Below are 18,129 nucleotides of genomic sequence, written 5' to 3'. Positions count from 1 at the left end.
GGTGAAGAGTGACTTCATTTGAGCTACAGTTGATCACAATGACTTCGACACTTTCCTTTGAGGGTCTATGATGCTTTGCCACCTATCCAACACTGGATTCGGGAACCACTGGTGTCGAGTCTCAAACGTTTATAGTCAATTGAGTTAACATGCTGTAAAAGAAAATCTTGACCCAAGATGGCATCACAAACAACAGCTGGATGCTCAAAACACTGATCATTAAACTGTATGGTCAGAGTTGTATACCCATGTGTCTCCAGCTCGGCACCGTCCACACCTCGGATGCTTGTTAGCCATGGCTTAAGTTATATGGTATCATGTTGTTCAATCTTCTTAAAATGGCATAGGATATCAATGTCGTTGTCGATCCACAATCAACAAGGAAACTTGTTGAAACCTTATTTACAATTCCCTGTGTATATAATCCATTATCCCATATATTGGTTGGATCTCCTGCAAGGCCAACTCTCATACCTGGTTTGGGCCTTGACAGACCTGTCTCCCTCTGACCCTCTAGGCAGACAGGTTGGAGTTTCCCTGACTATTCAAATCAGTGTGTTCGCTACTGGTATATTGTGATTATCTTGCCATCTGGTATATGCACCGCTTGTAAATAGGACACCTGTTCATGTAATGATGCTCAGATTGACAAACAAAACAAGCCTTTTTCAAGGACCGTGTTTTAGCATTATGGAACTTGCTATTTCTTTTCTCTAAATTTTTAATTCTAGCTACATCTTTTTCAACATGTCGTCGTGTAATGAATCGTTAGGATGTTGATTCCTGAGCCAGTTTTCTTGAATTACAGGTGTGGAAACAGCTGCTCTAATGGAAGATTTCTTCCTTTCTTTGAATTAAGGACAAGGATTTCATATCTCTCAATAATCTCTTCTGCATCACTAACTGTATGGCAACCATGGTCATTGCAGTTATACTTTGTTTCTGGTGTCACAGTTTTATACAGTTGGTTTAATGCAATGGTTTCTTGTGCTCTGTCATCCAAATCAGGATAAGCTCGTCTCGTCATCCGGCATATATCATCTGCAAAATCGGCCACCGATTCTTTTGGATCTCACTGTCTCACTTGTAACCATGACAACCATAGGTTCTGTTGTCTTGAATCACCAAACCTTTGATTTAGCCGCCAAACTAGTGAAGAAAATGAATTCCTCTCTTGGGCTGTCATTCCAATGAAGAATGTGCAGGCTACACCCCTGAAGCTAGCTGATAGTATCAGCAGTTTCTGCTGAGGTAACCATTCTCCCAGTTCAGCATACTTGTTGAAATTGGATAAATACTCATCCCAGTCTGTATTTCCATGATACGATTCTGGACGAATGGTAAATGGACTGAATTCATTTCTTTGTGTTGCCAAACTTGCTCCTCTATTGTGGATACCACAGCGTGATCTAAAATATTTTACTGTGCCATGTTGTGGTGACTGGGATACTTCTAATGAAAAACTATCATCCTTTTGTCCCTGTTCTTCAAAATGTAGATCCCCTTGACCCCGTCTGTAGTATCTTGAGTGATATGGAAAAATACTTCTGGATCTGGTGACGGCACTTCTTCCATGTTGGTCTTATTAAGTGGTTATTCTAGTACTGTAGGCGCTGGATGGCCCACGGCAGGTTTCTTCTCTATCTGTGTTGACCCAATGGTCGCTTGTACTTACAAAACGTACACCAGTGTAGGCAACTCAACAAATAAAAAGATAGTCTTGCTGAAATAAAAACAATTATTTATTAATATAACATCTAATAACACTCATAAACTACGTAGAATATCAATAGAGTAAATGCCAGCTTAAAAATCGGGTTACAGCAGATAACTTGATAAGACTCTAATCCAGTTAATTTCCCGTTGATAACTCAAAGTGTAATTGCCTCCCGAATTCCCTATAGTAAAATGTCACGTTTACGATAGTGCACCTTTAATTATAGACAGGGGAGTAAACTGTAAATTAGATTGAAAAATATTGGCTATGTTCTTTAAATGGACTATAACTTTACTGTTGTGCTCAACGTACTCTGATGGAATTGGATCTTTATTTCTGGCTTTATTTCGTTTCCAAGTCACTGTTTGGTTCTGGTCTGGCAACTGACTCCATCTCTGCCCTGCGACAGAGTATGGGTATGGGTATGGGTACTGTTTTTACGTGCCCATTTCCCGAAGGTGCAGGCACGCCCATCAAGGGCTCAGTCTCTGACATCGCCGGTAACTGACTCCGAGGCAGGGGAGAGGGAAGGGGGGAGCAGTTGAGATGAATAGGACAATTTTAAAAAGTTGAAAATTACGTCCTTAAAAATAATGGGGGGGGGGGGGGGGGGGGGGGGGGAAGAGGGTATTTAAACTTTTAATGCACCAAACAAAGAAAAAGCCAGGTTATGTATTTTATATATCTAATTAGTTGGCGCTCTTTTCAGTCGGGCTGGTCTAAATAGTAAAAAAAATAATACTTAAAACAATATAATTACTTATATAAAATAATATTACCAATTATAAGCCCTGGACGAAGAAGGGTTCGCAAGGGGGGGGGGGGGGGGGGCTTCGCGCCCAATCTTGTTAGCCATCCAACAAACAGGCTAAGCCCGAGATAGCTGGTCCGAATTTCCACGGGGTGGACGCGCCGGGGAGGGGGGGGGGGGGGGGGGGAGGCCTCCTAACCAGGCATTCTATCGGCCCAAACCGCCTACGCCCTATCGCACCCTACAACGGCGTCATCCCCTACCCCCATCCCGACAACTCTCATGTTATCCATACAGCAAATTAGGGTATATTTAACAATGTTCATGAAAGAAAGATTGAGGAAGGGTAGGGAGGGAATGATAGGAAGGGAAAATGAAGGTTGATGTTGATCATAATCCCGCCAGTCGTCGCCCGGCAGACGTTGGTAGAAACGTATCTTTAAAGTTGCGTTGATGGTGTATTAATGGTTAATGAAGACGCCGATGTTCAGTTGACTGGAAGTCGATTGTCGAGTCGAGGAAGTCGTATTTAAAAATTAAATTAGTTTAATGAATTAAAAGAGAAAGTTAAAAGGGGCATATAATACGTCAATATAACATTATAACTACTCATGCATAAGACAGCAAGCACTATAGAATAACTATACTAGTTTTACCTTCCTGTCTTCTAATCCAATAAAACATACAGTACACATAATAAAAGAGAAGTAAAATGGAAATAAGAGGTAAAACAATATCTTATGCAGCTTTTAAAAAGAAACAAAATAATAAATTAGAAACTAAGTTGTGCGATGATATTAAACGTTTGGAGGAAGAAGAAAATATTGATTCAAAAGAAATTGAAAAAAAACCTTATGTATTAATGGAACTGCGAAGAGAAAAGCTTAAAGGTAATTATATTCGGTCACGTGCAAAATGGATAGAAGAAGGAGAAAAACCTACAAAATATTTTTATAACTTAGAATCAAGGAACTATTTTAGCAGACTTGTTTCAAGAATACGTTTAGAAAATGGAAAAGAAATCCGAGATCAAGAAGAAATTCTTAAAGAAACTAGAGCTTTCTATCAAAAACTTTACTCCGCACCAGAAGGACAAGATGACAACGATATAATAGAAAAAATGGGTGGATTAAACTTTAATAAATTAACTGATGAACAATTAGAAGGTGAATTAAAATACTCAGAAGTACTAGCATTTCTCAAAACTATGAAAAACGATAAAAGTCCTGGATCTGATGGATTTACTGCAGAGTTCTTTAAATTCTTCTGGACTGATCTCGGTCACTTTATAGTCAGGTCTATTAACCATAGTTACTCTATTAAGGAAATGTCCAGTGTACAAAAATTAGGTATAATTACATGTGTCCCCAAAGCAAATAAACCTAAAGAATTTCTTAAAAACTGGTGGCCGTTAACTTTATTGAACTGTACTTATAAAATGGCATCCGGCTGTATCGCAAACAGAATAAAACAGGTATTAGATAAAATAATAAATAATGATCAAACCGGCTTTATTAAAGGATGTTATATTGGAGAAAACATTAGACTCATATACATTATGCAGTACACTGAAACACAGAACATTCCAGGTTTATTGCTATTTGTCGATTTCGAGAAGGCCTTTGATTCGGTATCGTGGTCATTCATAAATAAAGTACTTGATATTTTTAATTTTAAATCTTCGATTAAAAATTGGATCAAAACATTGTATAACAACTCCTTATCAAGAATATTGCAAAATGGTTGTCTGTCTGAACCGTTCATGCTAGAAAGGGGGGTGTAGACAAGGGGACCCGTTGTCGCCATATATTTTTATTATTTGTGCTGAAATTTTAGCTATTATTGTTAGAAATAACGAAGCCATTAAAGGTATTGATATAGACGGCCAAGAATACCTTATATCGCAATACGCCGATGACACAAGCTTCATTCTTGACGGATCTCCCGAGTCCTTGTACGGTACATTTAAAGTTTTAGATTATTACGCACGTATTTCTGGTTTAAAAATAAATTATTCTAAATCAAAAGCCATATGGATTGGAAGTAAAAAGTTCTCTAACGAGGTTTTTTACCATGCACGATGGAATTAGGAATGGGGGGCAACAGATTTTTGTATACTTGGTATTAATTTCTCAGTTACCTTGGAACATATCATGCATCTAAATTATAATATTAAAGTACTGGAAATTCAAAAATTAATAAAATTATGGTCCGTTAGAAAATTAACGGTTTTGGGGAGAATAACTGTTCTTAAAACCTTAATAATACCCAAGCTAATATATTTGCTAATATCATTGCCAGACCCAGGGAAAGGTTTTAAAAAAATATATAACGACGCTATTTCATAAATTTATTTGGCAGAATAAACCAGAAAAGCTCAAACGTGATTTAATAGCACAAGGTTATAAAGCAGGGTGTATTAAAATGTTAAACATATATCATTTTAAAAACTCATTAAAATGTTCATGGATACGAAGACTAGTTTTTAAACTATTCAAAGTGGGTTACTCTTTTCAAATCCGTTACAGGTATCTCAAAGAACGATTTAATAATATATGGTGATCCTTTTATTTCTAAAAAATGCAATGAGATGTCAAACATGTTTTGGAAAGATACATTACTGAGTTGGATAGCTACTGAACAAAAGCATAAGCCACAATCTGTAGATGATATTTTATCAGTTAATATTTGGCATAATAGTGAAATAGTTATAAATCATAAACCATTTTTATATAAACATTATGCCCAAAAAGGTATAATCTTCATAAACGATTTAGTAGATGATTATGGAGAATTTTTAAAGTATGAACAATTTGCAGAAAAATATCATGTTAATTCAAATTTCATTAGCTATGCTTCACTAATAAATGCTGTGAAATCATTCATATCAACATTTAGTGATTTAAGGGACGATCGTTTCAAAAAAAGTGAATAATCCAATTTTTTCTTTCAGGTTAAGACTTATTTTGAAAAGTAAACAGGGAAGTACGGACATGTATTGCATACTCAACCATAAACACATAATCCCAAAAGCGCAGATAAAATATAGAAATCAAGGATTTAATTTTGTCTCAAGTGATTGGGAACAATACTATGAATTACAAAGCATTAATGATACAACTTTATTATGGTTTCAGTATCGCATCCTACATCGGATTTCTTCTCTATGAATGCACTCAGGTTAATACTTTATGGAAAGATGTAGAAGACTGGGTTTTGTTCAAAACAGGAATTGTTGTCCACTTTGACAAACATATTGTTATGTTTGGTATTATTAACAAAAAGAACGTTAATATAATTAACTGGCTAATTATTAACATTAAATATTATATATACTGTACGAAAATGCAAGAAACAAAATTAACTATCGCGTCCGTTCAAAACGTGTTGCAAAACAAATTTGAAATTGAGAAATATATTTATTTCAAAAACTGCAACTATGAAAAGTTTAATAAAGAATGGGCACAATGGCTCAACCTTTTTATATAGTGAAAGAAAGAGAAAAAACCCATTACACTCAGATAACGATCTACTCAAAGGAAAAACCTTTTGTAATTGCATGTTCATATAACATTCCAACACAGGCCCGACTGTTGTTCCTGTTGTTATTATCATCAGTTTAATTCTGCTTCGTTACTCATTATCAACTTTAGGGTTTTTTTCCTCTTCTTCTTCTTCTTTTTAAAAAAAATTATTTTTGTTCTTCTTGTTTTCCTTGTTTTTCTTCTTCTTCTTCTCTCGTTGTTACCCTTTTTTTTTTTTTTTTTAAAGTCCTGGACCATAAGACGTGCATAAAAGGAAGTACTATTTTATTTTGATTTGTACCTGCATATATCAGAATAGAATGTAATGTGAGTGCGTACGTGCATGCGTATGTATGTGTGTATGTTTGTATATATATATATGTATGTTTACACATGTATGAATATTAATTTTAAGATAAATTGTAAGGCGGTGTATCAGGGCTCCCCAACCCTGGCACTGTCTAATGGCCTGGGGACAATAAAAAAGAAAAAAAAAGAAGAAAAAAAACAGATAGAAAAAAGAAAGAATATAAGTTAAAAGAGGAAAACCGCATTGGAACGCCGGGTGGGAGGAGGGGACACTGCCAGGTGTTTTCGCCACCATAAAACCTGTCGAGCCATAACATTAACGCACACAGTCTACCACCTGAGTTACTTGCACAGTAACGGCGAAAGATTGAAAAGACGCGCGGATGTCGTAGGAGCCATCGAAAATTGGTTGTTTTCATTCCTCGTTTCGATCCTATGTTCTAATCTCACGTCCACTGCCACTACACTCCAAACTATTAATATACTGACACACGGGAGGGGGTTGGGGGGGGGGGGAGAGTATAACTGGCCGGTCATATTGCCCATGCAAGTGTCAAATGTCGCTGTTCGCCCAGGGGGCCCCTGCACACCGAGCCAACACCCATAATTAGCATATGATCATTCACCTTATGCTCAAAACAAAAGGTTTCCCAAATTTATGATTGCAACCTAAAAAGGTGGTCGGTAGTAGAGTGGGGGGTTTCTGAAGCCACTCAGATATATACTTAACAATGAGTTCGTTTCGAGATAGCTTGTCAGTCTGGAGTTCACCATAGTTTCCATGGTCTTATAGACACTAGACTCTAGACACTAGACGTCAGAGATATAGGGCGATAATTAGGTGGGTTAGCAAGGTCATTACCCCTCTTAGGGAGGCTAAACAATTCTGCATGCCCCTATTCCTGGGGCAGGTATTCTTGCTTCCATACTAAATTAAACAATTCCAAGAACAGACTGAGGACAGCTGTTGGCATATTTTTAAATAAAAGATAACTAAATTTATCAGGGCCTGGTGTAGTGCCCTTACGATGAATGAAAGTCTCAGTTAGTTCTTGGATAGAAAATGGACGGTTGTAGTTAGCCTTGGAGAATTTTGCATCCAGGGGAATTTTCATACAATTTTCTAATTTATATTTATTTCTTTGATATTTATCAGAAAAATTGTTGGTACTGGAGTTATTTTGAAACGTTTTACCAAATATATCAGCTTTTTGTTGATTAGTTAAAGTTTTTATTTTGTACCAATAGGGCAGATTTTCCTACAGGTTTCCCCTGGATGCTTTTTATTTTTGACCAGATGTCTTTACTAGTGTGCTTGTGCTACTTTAATTTTACTTTCTTTAAAATTATCTTTTTGAAAACATTTTCTCATTTTATTGCGGTGAGATGTTAATTTAATTAGATCATCAGTCCACCATGGTACCGAATTGTTTTGGTAGTTACAGTTAGAAATAGGGACGGTGGCATTAGCAATTTGTATAATTTCAGTAATTAAGTTTTTATTAAACTTATCTATATTTTTTTTATCTCGGATATTGTCAGCATTGATTTTAAGACGCCGTCTGTAAAACTTTGGCCAATCTGCCTTGCTAAAATTCCATTTCTTTTTACTATTTACAGGTTCTCTCCAAAAGCTGTCCAAATTAAACAAATTGTCAAAATTGGGAGGTGATTGCTGTTGGAATTCATTTACGACCTACCACTCGCACTTAGGCTATCTCAGTCGAGGCCATGGTTATGTCAATACGTGACCATGTATGATAAGTATCTGATCTGGGGGTGCCATCATTTAAACTAATTAAATTTAATTCTTCCATAAAGTTCTCTAAGATAGTAAAACAAATCTGGAGAAATAGATATTACAATAGTAAACTAATTTTGAAATTTATATTATTTGGAACCACTTTCAATTGGAATGTTAAACCAAAGGTTGAAAAAAGAGGATTTGTTGCATAGATTATGAAAATAATTGTAATCATTGGCTGTGGAAAGTGGAGGATCAGTGAGCTCTCTGTATGTGTGTGCATGTGTATTTACATGGAGCAACTTACATCTCAACGACGGCAATTGCCGTGGGTGCTGTATTTAAGTTTGAACCCTGTATCATACTATACTATGGCCCTCGTATAATTGTGCGTTTAACATAAACAACTAAAATAGGTATCCTGAACATTGTTACACTATTACAGAAATGTTACAAATAAATAAATTGGTTTGTACTATTTATTCTTATTATCCATTTCAACACAAATATATGTTGATGTACATTCAGTTGTTTTAAAAAAATCCACCCCTCCCACTGAAGCAAATTTGTTTTTGTATTTTCCAATATATTTTTCAGGTGACCCCATAAACTTTGCTGATATATTCTTGCACACTCATTTGTTACCGATTATTCAATTTGGCGAGGTAAAAACAAATGTCAGATGAACATTATATTTTAGAGCTAGCTCTGGGTGAGTAGAACATTTTGAGCTTAAAAATGGCATGAACCCATTTATTTTCTAAAAAAAATCAGTTAGTACATGGAATTATTTAACAAAATTAAAATAAAATAAAAAAATTTTTTTAAATTACCAATTGGTAAATTTGGCGAGTGCAAGAGGTTACCCTGCATGTACGTGTATCGTGCACATGGATAATGGGGGTACTTTTAGAACGTTTGATTTGGGCATATACATGTCACCCATTTAGTCCTTTGCATTTATTGGTGGCAGTGGACTAGTGGTTAGCCCACCTGGCTCGAGGCTGGTAGGAACCGGTTCATATCCCACATGAGGCAATAGGGGAGTTTTCATTCAAGTATAAGCTCCAAACCAGAGCAAGTGACTCGCTAATCTCGGTGGGTACATCATTCAAAATTGGTTGTAATCTATATAAAAATGCGTAGTGGTTCATTTGCAGCCCTATATAGCTGTTTGGCAGTACAGCTAATATGAATACATTTTGTTATGGCCTGGTGCAGATAAGGCGTGACTTTTGATTCAAAAAAAAATAATCTTCAAACATGCACAAATCACCCATTTTTGGATGGGGGTACATGTTTTATTTTGGCAAAAAAAAAGTTATTTGCATGCCATCAAGCTTACCATTGGAAAAAACATGCATTTATACCACTACATTGAGTTCCTTTTTCAACTTGAATGCGAAACTTTGGACAGCTATAAAGATAAGTGTGTGGACAAATATATTACATTTTTCTGCTTCAAGGCTATGGTTTGATCCCATGCAAACATTTCAACAGAAATACACCAATGTATAGTCCATGTATGCATTGTACTGGCGTAATTAATTAGAAAAAGCTATACATTCTGAATCAGTGTTTTAATGCATTTCTGTAAAAAGACCTTCAATATAGTTTTGAACAGGAAAAAAGTTTAACATGTCACTGGGGATAACGTCGAACTCCCTTGTACGTTTTGTGAAGATACACCGTACGGTTATATAGATCTTAACTATAAGAATATTCATACAATGTATCATTTTCCTATTTCACACTAATTAGACATAAAACAACTATTCAAACAACCTAATTACTCCAATTTGCACTGTAAACCGATAGTACATTCTAATAGTTAAAATAAAAAGCAAATATTGACAATAATAAAGCTTTAGAGAAATTCAGAACATGTATCCAAAATACTCGTTATTCACATCACATTTCTATACATGTTAACTCGTCTCAGATTTTACATTCAAATTGGAAACATTTGACATCACCTCAGTGACCTGACTGACCGATGAAAGGAATTAATTTTTATACAACAATAGCTTCTCTTTATACGATTGTTTTAACACAAACTTAGTAGCCAGCTGTCCGTTATGATTGGGACATTTTTCTATTCCATTTTAATTAGACATGAAACAACTATTTAGACAACTAAATTTATGTCAAATGTGTTATACACACACACACACACACACACACACACACACACAACTTGATATCTTGTGAAGATAAAGAAGTGACCTTCTGAAAATAACAGTTATTTTTTTGCTTAAATTCCACAAATAATGTTTTAAAATATTTTTGTACAATCACACAACACGTCTATTGCAAATTTCTATTCCAAATCATGTAAATAATCTTGAACAGTCAAAGCTCTGTAATTAATATATATATTGTTATTACCAAACTAATATTTGACAAACATTAGAGTACTAATATTGATGTTTATTAATAATATATAGCCGTTATGGTTGGGACATATTTCGTTATGGTTGGGACATGTAGATTTCGGCATGCTCTACGAGTAATATCTCGAGAAAGCCGAGTCTGAAATAAAACGATGGTAACATGCATTAAAGAGCAATTAATTCGAGCAAAAGCCAGCCTGCACCCTCCCCCCACCCCCACCCCCTACAACAATAGGAGCTAATACGCCCGACTAATTTTGTAATCGTTTTTTTTTTTAAATGTCGAAACTGCGATCCTTCATGCATAACTGAAGGCGAGAAACCAGTAAGAATACATGATGTCCAAACTTGCTAATATAACATGCTATTAATAACACGCAATATTAGAGACAAGATAAATAATGAGAGTCAGTTTTGTATGCAGTAAAATTATTATGATAAATATTTCACTAAATATTTGCTAATATACATTACGTTTATATTTATTAATATATAACATAATTGTTTGACGTCTAAATATAAAAAATAACCAAGAATTAGATGTGCATACGGTTTTCACACCCTTGCACATTTCAGTGATATTCGATATCACAATGTTACCTGATAGCCGTATAAGACATGTTAATTCTGAACTAAAATTAATGTCTGTACAGTAAGTTCAAAACCTGTTAATTAACTCATTGTCAGGCCTTGTGGCTGAAAATAATTTGAGGGTACGTAATAAAAACAAAACAGATCATAAGTGCACACACGTGCATGCACACACAGCAAGCCAAAACAATATTGAGGGAATGAGACCGCTGAGACATACTTATATTAATAATTAACATGCTTGACATTTGATCATCCTACACGTGTGTAGTGGAAACCATTTGCTCTCATTCTAGAAAAAACACTTTGGACGCTTCTTTGATGTCATTAAATATCTTTTCGGTTTGTGCGTGAATAAGTTCAATTGCCCCTGGTAGCTGTCTAAGTTTGTTCACATTTGCAATGCAAATTTTCATCGCTTCTGGAGCATCTTTGCTGTCAAGGTTGGATTTCAAGACCTCCAATCTAAGTCTTTGTTCATCGTCAAGAACTATCTCCATCGAACGTTTTATCTGAGAGGATCTTTCAAAAATATCCCTGCATAATTTGTTGGATTCATTGTAAAGTTTGAGAGCTTTTATTGCTTCTGCTGGTACATCTTTGACATTATATTCCAGTTGTATACAGTACTTGGATCGTTTGACCTTTAGTTCAGTATGACCTACAATGTAGAACAGAAAAAAATACTTTGGTTGGTGTACAGTTTATTACTTTTTATATATATATATATATATATATATACAGTCGAGCACAGTTGTGTCGATATCGTGGGGACCACACACAAATATCGATTAACCAAATATCGACTCAAACGTTCAGTCAAATATGTTTTTAAAAAAGTAAATAATAGCCAATATTTTCATTTTTTTTTTATTTAAGACAATAAAAATGGTTCATCAATGAAAAATTAATAAAATTAATGAATCAATCAACCAATCAATTGTATCGCTGTGCACATGCTTACATAATCTGCTGGACTAAGTTAATCGCCTTTTAACATTTGTAAGAATTGTGGAATTAAAATCACTGCGGATACTGGCACAACTGGAAAACAAGAAATACAAAACAATTATTTTATAATAGTATTAAAAATAAAATGTAATTACACCAATTGTTTCGTTGAAAAACTAATACTAAACCCATCTATATCACAACACCTAATTCATGGACTATTAATAGTGTGAAAGCTACAATACTCAGGTCTACTTAGCACGGCCATGCATCAACAATTTTGATCTCTACACCCCATTCACACCAGTGCCTCTATAGCTGCAGTCAATGACGGCAGGGGAAGATCGGATGTTTCGTCATTTTCCGTGTCACTCTATGGATCAAGTTCCGGACCCCGGCTGTCGTCTGACACGGGAACATAGGTGATCAGACTATCATAAGTACACACCATTGGTTACTAGGTGTGACAAGGGAACATTATCGTCAGGGTCACTTTCACATCTACTCCGAATCTCTTGACTCTGTTGATCTAACAAAGCCAGCATGGCGGAAACAATCACCGTGTATCATCGTACACAGGATATTATGAGCTCCGAAGCAACAGAAAGGCAAACTAGCAACGTACCGAGGTAAGTTATTTGCCGTTTTCTTTGATCTGGTGCAGATTTATGCTGACCAATGTTATGCGATTACTAGCCAGATAATTTGCTAATAAAATTCATTCATCAGAAGACCATTGGAAATGATACATCATATGTAATACAAAAATTATCATAATTGCTCATCTTCACTTTCACAGTACCCCGATTAAACTCAAATAAAATAATAATCATTGCGACATAGATCCTAAAAGTTACATATTAATGATCCTTAGACACACTGTGTAAGTTGTGCAATCAAAAATTAAGTTTTTTTCATTGTATTTGTTAAAAGCCCAAAATTGCGGTGTACTGCGAATTGAGATCGAGTGTACTGCATGTTGCAATTTAGGAAATATTCAGTGTACTGCATATTGATTTATGTGATAATGAAAATATGAAAATATAATCGATATTCAAAGACTATGCACAATAAACAATGGTATATTAATGGGAGATTAAAGGTATATTATTAATAATTATAAAACATGTTAATTTCACGTATGACTGTAGGAAAAGATGCAATGATTTATAGGTGGCTTATACTGTGAAGCACATTATTAAACGTTTCCTGAAATAAGCTTCATTCATAGCTGGCATATTTCCATATATTTAAGGCATTAAAGTGAATAAGAAAAATGTTTTAAAATGTCCAATATTATCATACATACATACATACATACATACAGAGAGAGAGAGAGAGAGAGAGAGAGAGAGAGAGAGAGAGAGAGAGAGAGAGAGAGAGAGAGAGAGAGAGAGAGAGAGAGAGAGAGAGAGAAAGAGAGAGAGAATCATTTCCAATTTGAGGAACTGTGACGCTATTGGTGATAATACATGCGTCACAGATAACCCGGATACTGGTATAAAGTAATATTTAATGTGCATTGCAGATGAATATTATTGTGGATAATGCCTTGGTCGTGAATGTATTGAGATTTTCTGCCAACTGACCGTGGATAACCCGGAGCCAGGTATATATTTGTTTCTTGTTGCCATTATTGTGAAATTGTTTAATTGTTGATTAGGTCGGGCCGCGTATAATCCGGAGAAAGGGCGTAGGCATACAAATTGTTGTTGAACTGTTGATTGTATGGGAGCGTGCTCAAAGTGTTCTAAGGCAGCTCCATTTAAACTAATAACCAAACAATCAGCTGCGGCCATTACTGCCACAATACATAAATTAAGTAAAAGAACATATTTGTCTGTTTTTGTTGCTTAGTCAGCTCTGCAACAATCCGATCTGTTGTTACTTGTTTACAATAGAGAATATTATTTCAGGATGGGCAAAGTGGGATCGGTCGAACAGGAGCTGGTACGAAAAGTAAATAAAAGGGGAACAACTGCTGTTAATAAATGTTCCCTTGTAACTCCGCGGACGAAAAGCCTCTCCCTTTTGAAATCGAGATTATCTGAGTAAAAAGTCGAATTAGTTTCTGTCTATTGTTTAAAAAAAAAATAACTAATATAAATTATTTGCAAAAACCCAACCCTGCCCACTCTGAATGTTTGTGTAAATGTTGTCAGTTTAAAATAGGTTGCAGCTATTGAGTTATTTATTTTCCAGTATTCCAAATAACCTTGTTGATGTAAAGCGACCGAAAGGACTCAAATGGGATTCTCACCCATAAAGAATAAGGAAAGGATGAGACTCACAGTCGCAGCTGATGTATTAATGTCGATCACGTGGATTTCCAGTTCAAGGAACTGTGCCACTATTGGTGTTAATACCTGGGTTGTGGATATTCCGGATTCAAGTATAAGTGTAATATTGAATGTGCATTACAGATGAATATTATTGTGAATAATGACCGAGTCGCGGATAATCCCAATCCAGGTATAAATGTTGTAATATATACTCTTCAAAAGAAGAAACGCAAAACCACATTGTCGTAACATTTGGAGAATTGATTTAATTATTGAATGGTGAGTCCGATAATTACCAAATGTTGCAGGATTGTTCACAATTCACTCTAGTCCATTGTGAGTAAGTGATAGAACACACCACCAAGGTCAAGGTCATCTGGAGTCAATACCGGGTGTGGCCTCCGCGTGTGTTGACAACTGCCTGGCACCGCCTGCCCATTGAAGCAACCAGAGTACGGATGACGTCCCGGGGGATGGTGGCCCACTCGGCCCGCAAGGCTGCTGCCAGCTCGGGCAGGGTCTGGGGTTGTGGTTGTCGCTGTCGGAGGCGTCGGTCCAACTCGTCCCATAGATGCTCAATTGGGTTCAAATCCGGTGATATCGATGGCCAAGGAAGGACATTAATGTTGTTGTTCTGTAGGAAAGCCGTTGTGAGACGTGCTGTGTGAGGCCTGGCGTTGTCATGTTGGAATACTGCGTTGGCGTTGGCCATAACTGGAACGATGTGTGGCCGGAGGATCTGGTCAATGTAGCCCTGTGCATTCAGGTTGCCCTGCACGTGGACCAGGTCAGTTCTGCCAGTGTGTGAGATGGCTGCCCACACCATGACACTACCCTCGCCGAATCTGTCCACTTCCTGCACGCAGTTTGCCGCATAACGTTCACCACGACGCCTATACACGCGACATCTTCCATCATGACGTCGGAGCAGAAATCGGGACTCGTCACTGAACCACACCTGTCTCCATCGCAGTTGAGGCCATTGTCGATGAATCTGGCACCACTGCAGTCGGAGTCGACGGTGTTGTGGTGTTAAGATGACACCTCGAACTGGACGTCTGGCACGAATTCCTACCTCACGTAGGCGGTTCCGTACGGTCTGGTCGGATATCCTGCGCAAACCTGGTATTGCTGTGGCTGTGGAGGTGGCAGTAGTCAATCGTTCCCGAAGGTGGCGTACCCGGATGTAGCGGTCCTGCCCGGGGGTAGTGACCCGTGGTCGACCGGATCTAGGGAGGTCACGTGTTGATCCATGTTGCTGGTAACGGTCCCACAGTCTGGAGATGGTGCTTGGGGACACATGGAATGCCCTGGCAACGGCCGTTCTGGATTCGCCTGCGTCTAGTCGGCCGATGGCATTGTTTCTCTGCGGTTCACTGAGACGTGACATGTCCTGGATTGTCAACTGTCGGCCAGATACAGAGGCCAGGCAAGCGAACACCCTGCACTTTTATACTGTCGGTGTTCATGTTGCACGTGCAGACAACGCACGTGCAGTGGTGACATGGTTTGCACGTGGCTGCGTTTTTGCGAATATTCACATTTTGGAACTTTATTGTACAGTAGCTGCGTTTTATCGAATGTAACCTTGGGAATGTGTTTGGGACATGCAATGACCTTATATTCACAAAGCATGAACCGGTAGGAAACATAAAATCGGAGTTATAACCCATTTGTACCCTTTTGCGTTTCTTTTTTTGAAGAGTATATAATGTGTATTGAGATTTTTGTTGCTTTATTGTGAAATTGTTTAATTGTTGGTTAGACCTGGCCACGAATAACCCGGAGCAAGGCATACAAAATTGTTGTTGAAATGTTGATTGTATGGGGGCGTGCTCAAAGTGTTGTAAGGCAGCTCCAATTAACCTAATAACAAAAAATAAAAATAAAACATTAGCTGCAGCCAATACTGCCACAGTAAATAAATTAAGTAAACACATATTTGTCTGTTTTTGTTGTATAGCTAGCTCTGCAATAAATGTATTAATAAATAGTAATAAACAATTTTAATGAATATCTTAATTGTTTATGACAAAATTCGTCAACACTTTAATGTTGTTCATCTAATAACTAACAGAAAAGGGAGTATTTATCTTTCTAGTACGCTGGTTTTTGACCACAGGAGTTAACCAATGCCAACGTGGGTGACATCCAATTTAAAAGTGCATACATGACTGTAGTCATTTGAAGTAAAGAAAATGCCATTAATTTCACCAAGCATAAAGCTGAAAAATATTTTGTTCTTACAGTCCTATTAATGAAAGGACGTACATGTAGATATCATTCATATCAGTTTAGTTCCCCAATGCTGTGCATTAATGATGTACTTGCCAGCATTGCTGTTATTACAGAAACTTTCATAGGTCATCATGGATGCTAAATATTTCATCCACTCTGATGAGTCATATTTAGATATAATCCAGGGGTTAAACCACATATGCATAGCTATCATTTGTTTCTTCCAGTAGCAAGAGCAATTCCATATTGTGATGGATATTAATACAGGGCTAAGACAATAAAGGGTATGTTCAAAATAAGCAAGCTAAAATTAAGTACAAACATGCCAACAACAAAACATTTCACCTCAAAATAAATTGATTGTTAAGATGTAATTAGATTAAAATCACTTGAAATGCAATTTCGAATATGTACAACTGTTTACCAGCTATTATTAACATTAATGCACTAAAACGACCTAAGATTAAGTGTGCTCAGAATAAACAAAACATAAAACCTGTTGTGCACAAATTAGTGAGATAGAAAACCGTGAACATAGCAGCAGAAGTTTCCCTAGTTTTAGTAGTTGACTGACAGAAAGACATTTAGGGCTGTTCCTGACCTGTCTAAGAAGTACCCAACTGCTGACAGATGGGGGAACATACAAATGGAAAGCGCCAAAGCAAAGACATTCTTATATTTCGATTGCATAATGTCCTGCAGCTGAGAAGCTGGCTTAATTATAGGTCGTCGTCATTCAATGTTCCTCACACTTTTAAGAAAGAATCGTGTTTCTTTTCATTCATAGAGAGCATTCGACATACAAACACCGACATGACTATAAGTGTTTTTAGCTAATGCAGGTTTTCTACCACTGGTTTACCAGCAGTCCCATGCCAAATGTGTTGTCTCATACCACTGAACAGATTAGTGATGGCAATCACGATGGTAATACATGATGATGATGATGTACTTCATATTGTTTTTCTGTGTACTCTTTGCACATTATTTTAGTTAAAACCGCATTTTTAAAACCATAAAGTGCCATTTTGTATGTTCTGTATAGGATGCTAGATCCTATACACAACCAGGGACTTAGGCTTTTTCTTGGTGCATTTAGAACATCTCCTGTAGAGAGCTTGTACGTCGATGCACACGAACCCTGTTTGGGTGCTAGGCGTGTAAAGATTTCTCTGCAGTATGCCACCAAGATTAAATCATTACCGAAACATCCTATACATAATACTGTCTTTGATAACAAATATATGAAGTTGTTTGATACACGGCTAAATGCTATTCGTACATTTGGTCTTTGCATTCAGCGGGTTTTTTTTTTATCAACGACACTTTGGAAACTCCTTCATATTTTGTTTTACCACCATGGTGAATACACCACCTAACACATCTGAAGAAAGATCGTACAGATGCTGTTGTGTACAAACAAGTTTTCATGGAAATTCAAGACAGGTACCATGTGATTACATTCCTGTATATACAGACAGATCACGGGATGGGAATTCTGTGGCTTGTGCTACAGTTTTTCCATCTGACACAATACTTTCCATGCGACTGCCTGACTCAGCATCAGTTTTTAGTGCTGAAGTTTGGGCAGTCATTAAAGCCTTGGAAGAAATAAAGGATTCTAGTGCA

General features: G+C 36.8%; 1 protein-coding gene across 2 annotated transcripts in view; it reads right to left on the bottom strand.

Annotated features, from left to right (window-relative positions):
* LOC121368231 overlaps nt 1-18,129 on the bottom strand; it is a 103,899-nt gene that overhangs the window by 9,827 nt on the left and 75,943 nt on the right. Inside the window, exon 5 of one of the 2 annotated variants that reach the window (XM_041492868.1) lies at nt 8,511-11,690. The exons of the other annotated variant lie outside the window; for it this stretch is intronic. Within the exon in view, the coding sequence (XP_041348802.1) occupies nt 11,317-11,690 (374 nt within the window). The 3' untranslated portion in view covers nt 8,511-11,316. Of the gene's footprint in view, nt 1-8,510; nt 11,691-18,129 lie in introns of those variants that run through there. 2 annotated transcript variants of the gene reach the window in all.

The sequence above is a fragment of the Gigantopelta aegis genome, chromosome 3 (genome assembly GCF_016097555.1).
Source record: "Gigantopelta aegis isolate Gae_Host chromosome 3, Gae_host_genome, whole genome shotgun sequence".
Taxonomy (NCBI): Eukaryota; Metazoa; Mollusca; class Gastropoda; order Neomphalida; family Peltospiridae; genus Gigantopelta; species Gigantopelta aegis.
The sequence above is the reverse complement of the archived record's forward strand: the minus strand, read 5'-3'. Positions and strand labels throughout refer to the sequence as shown.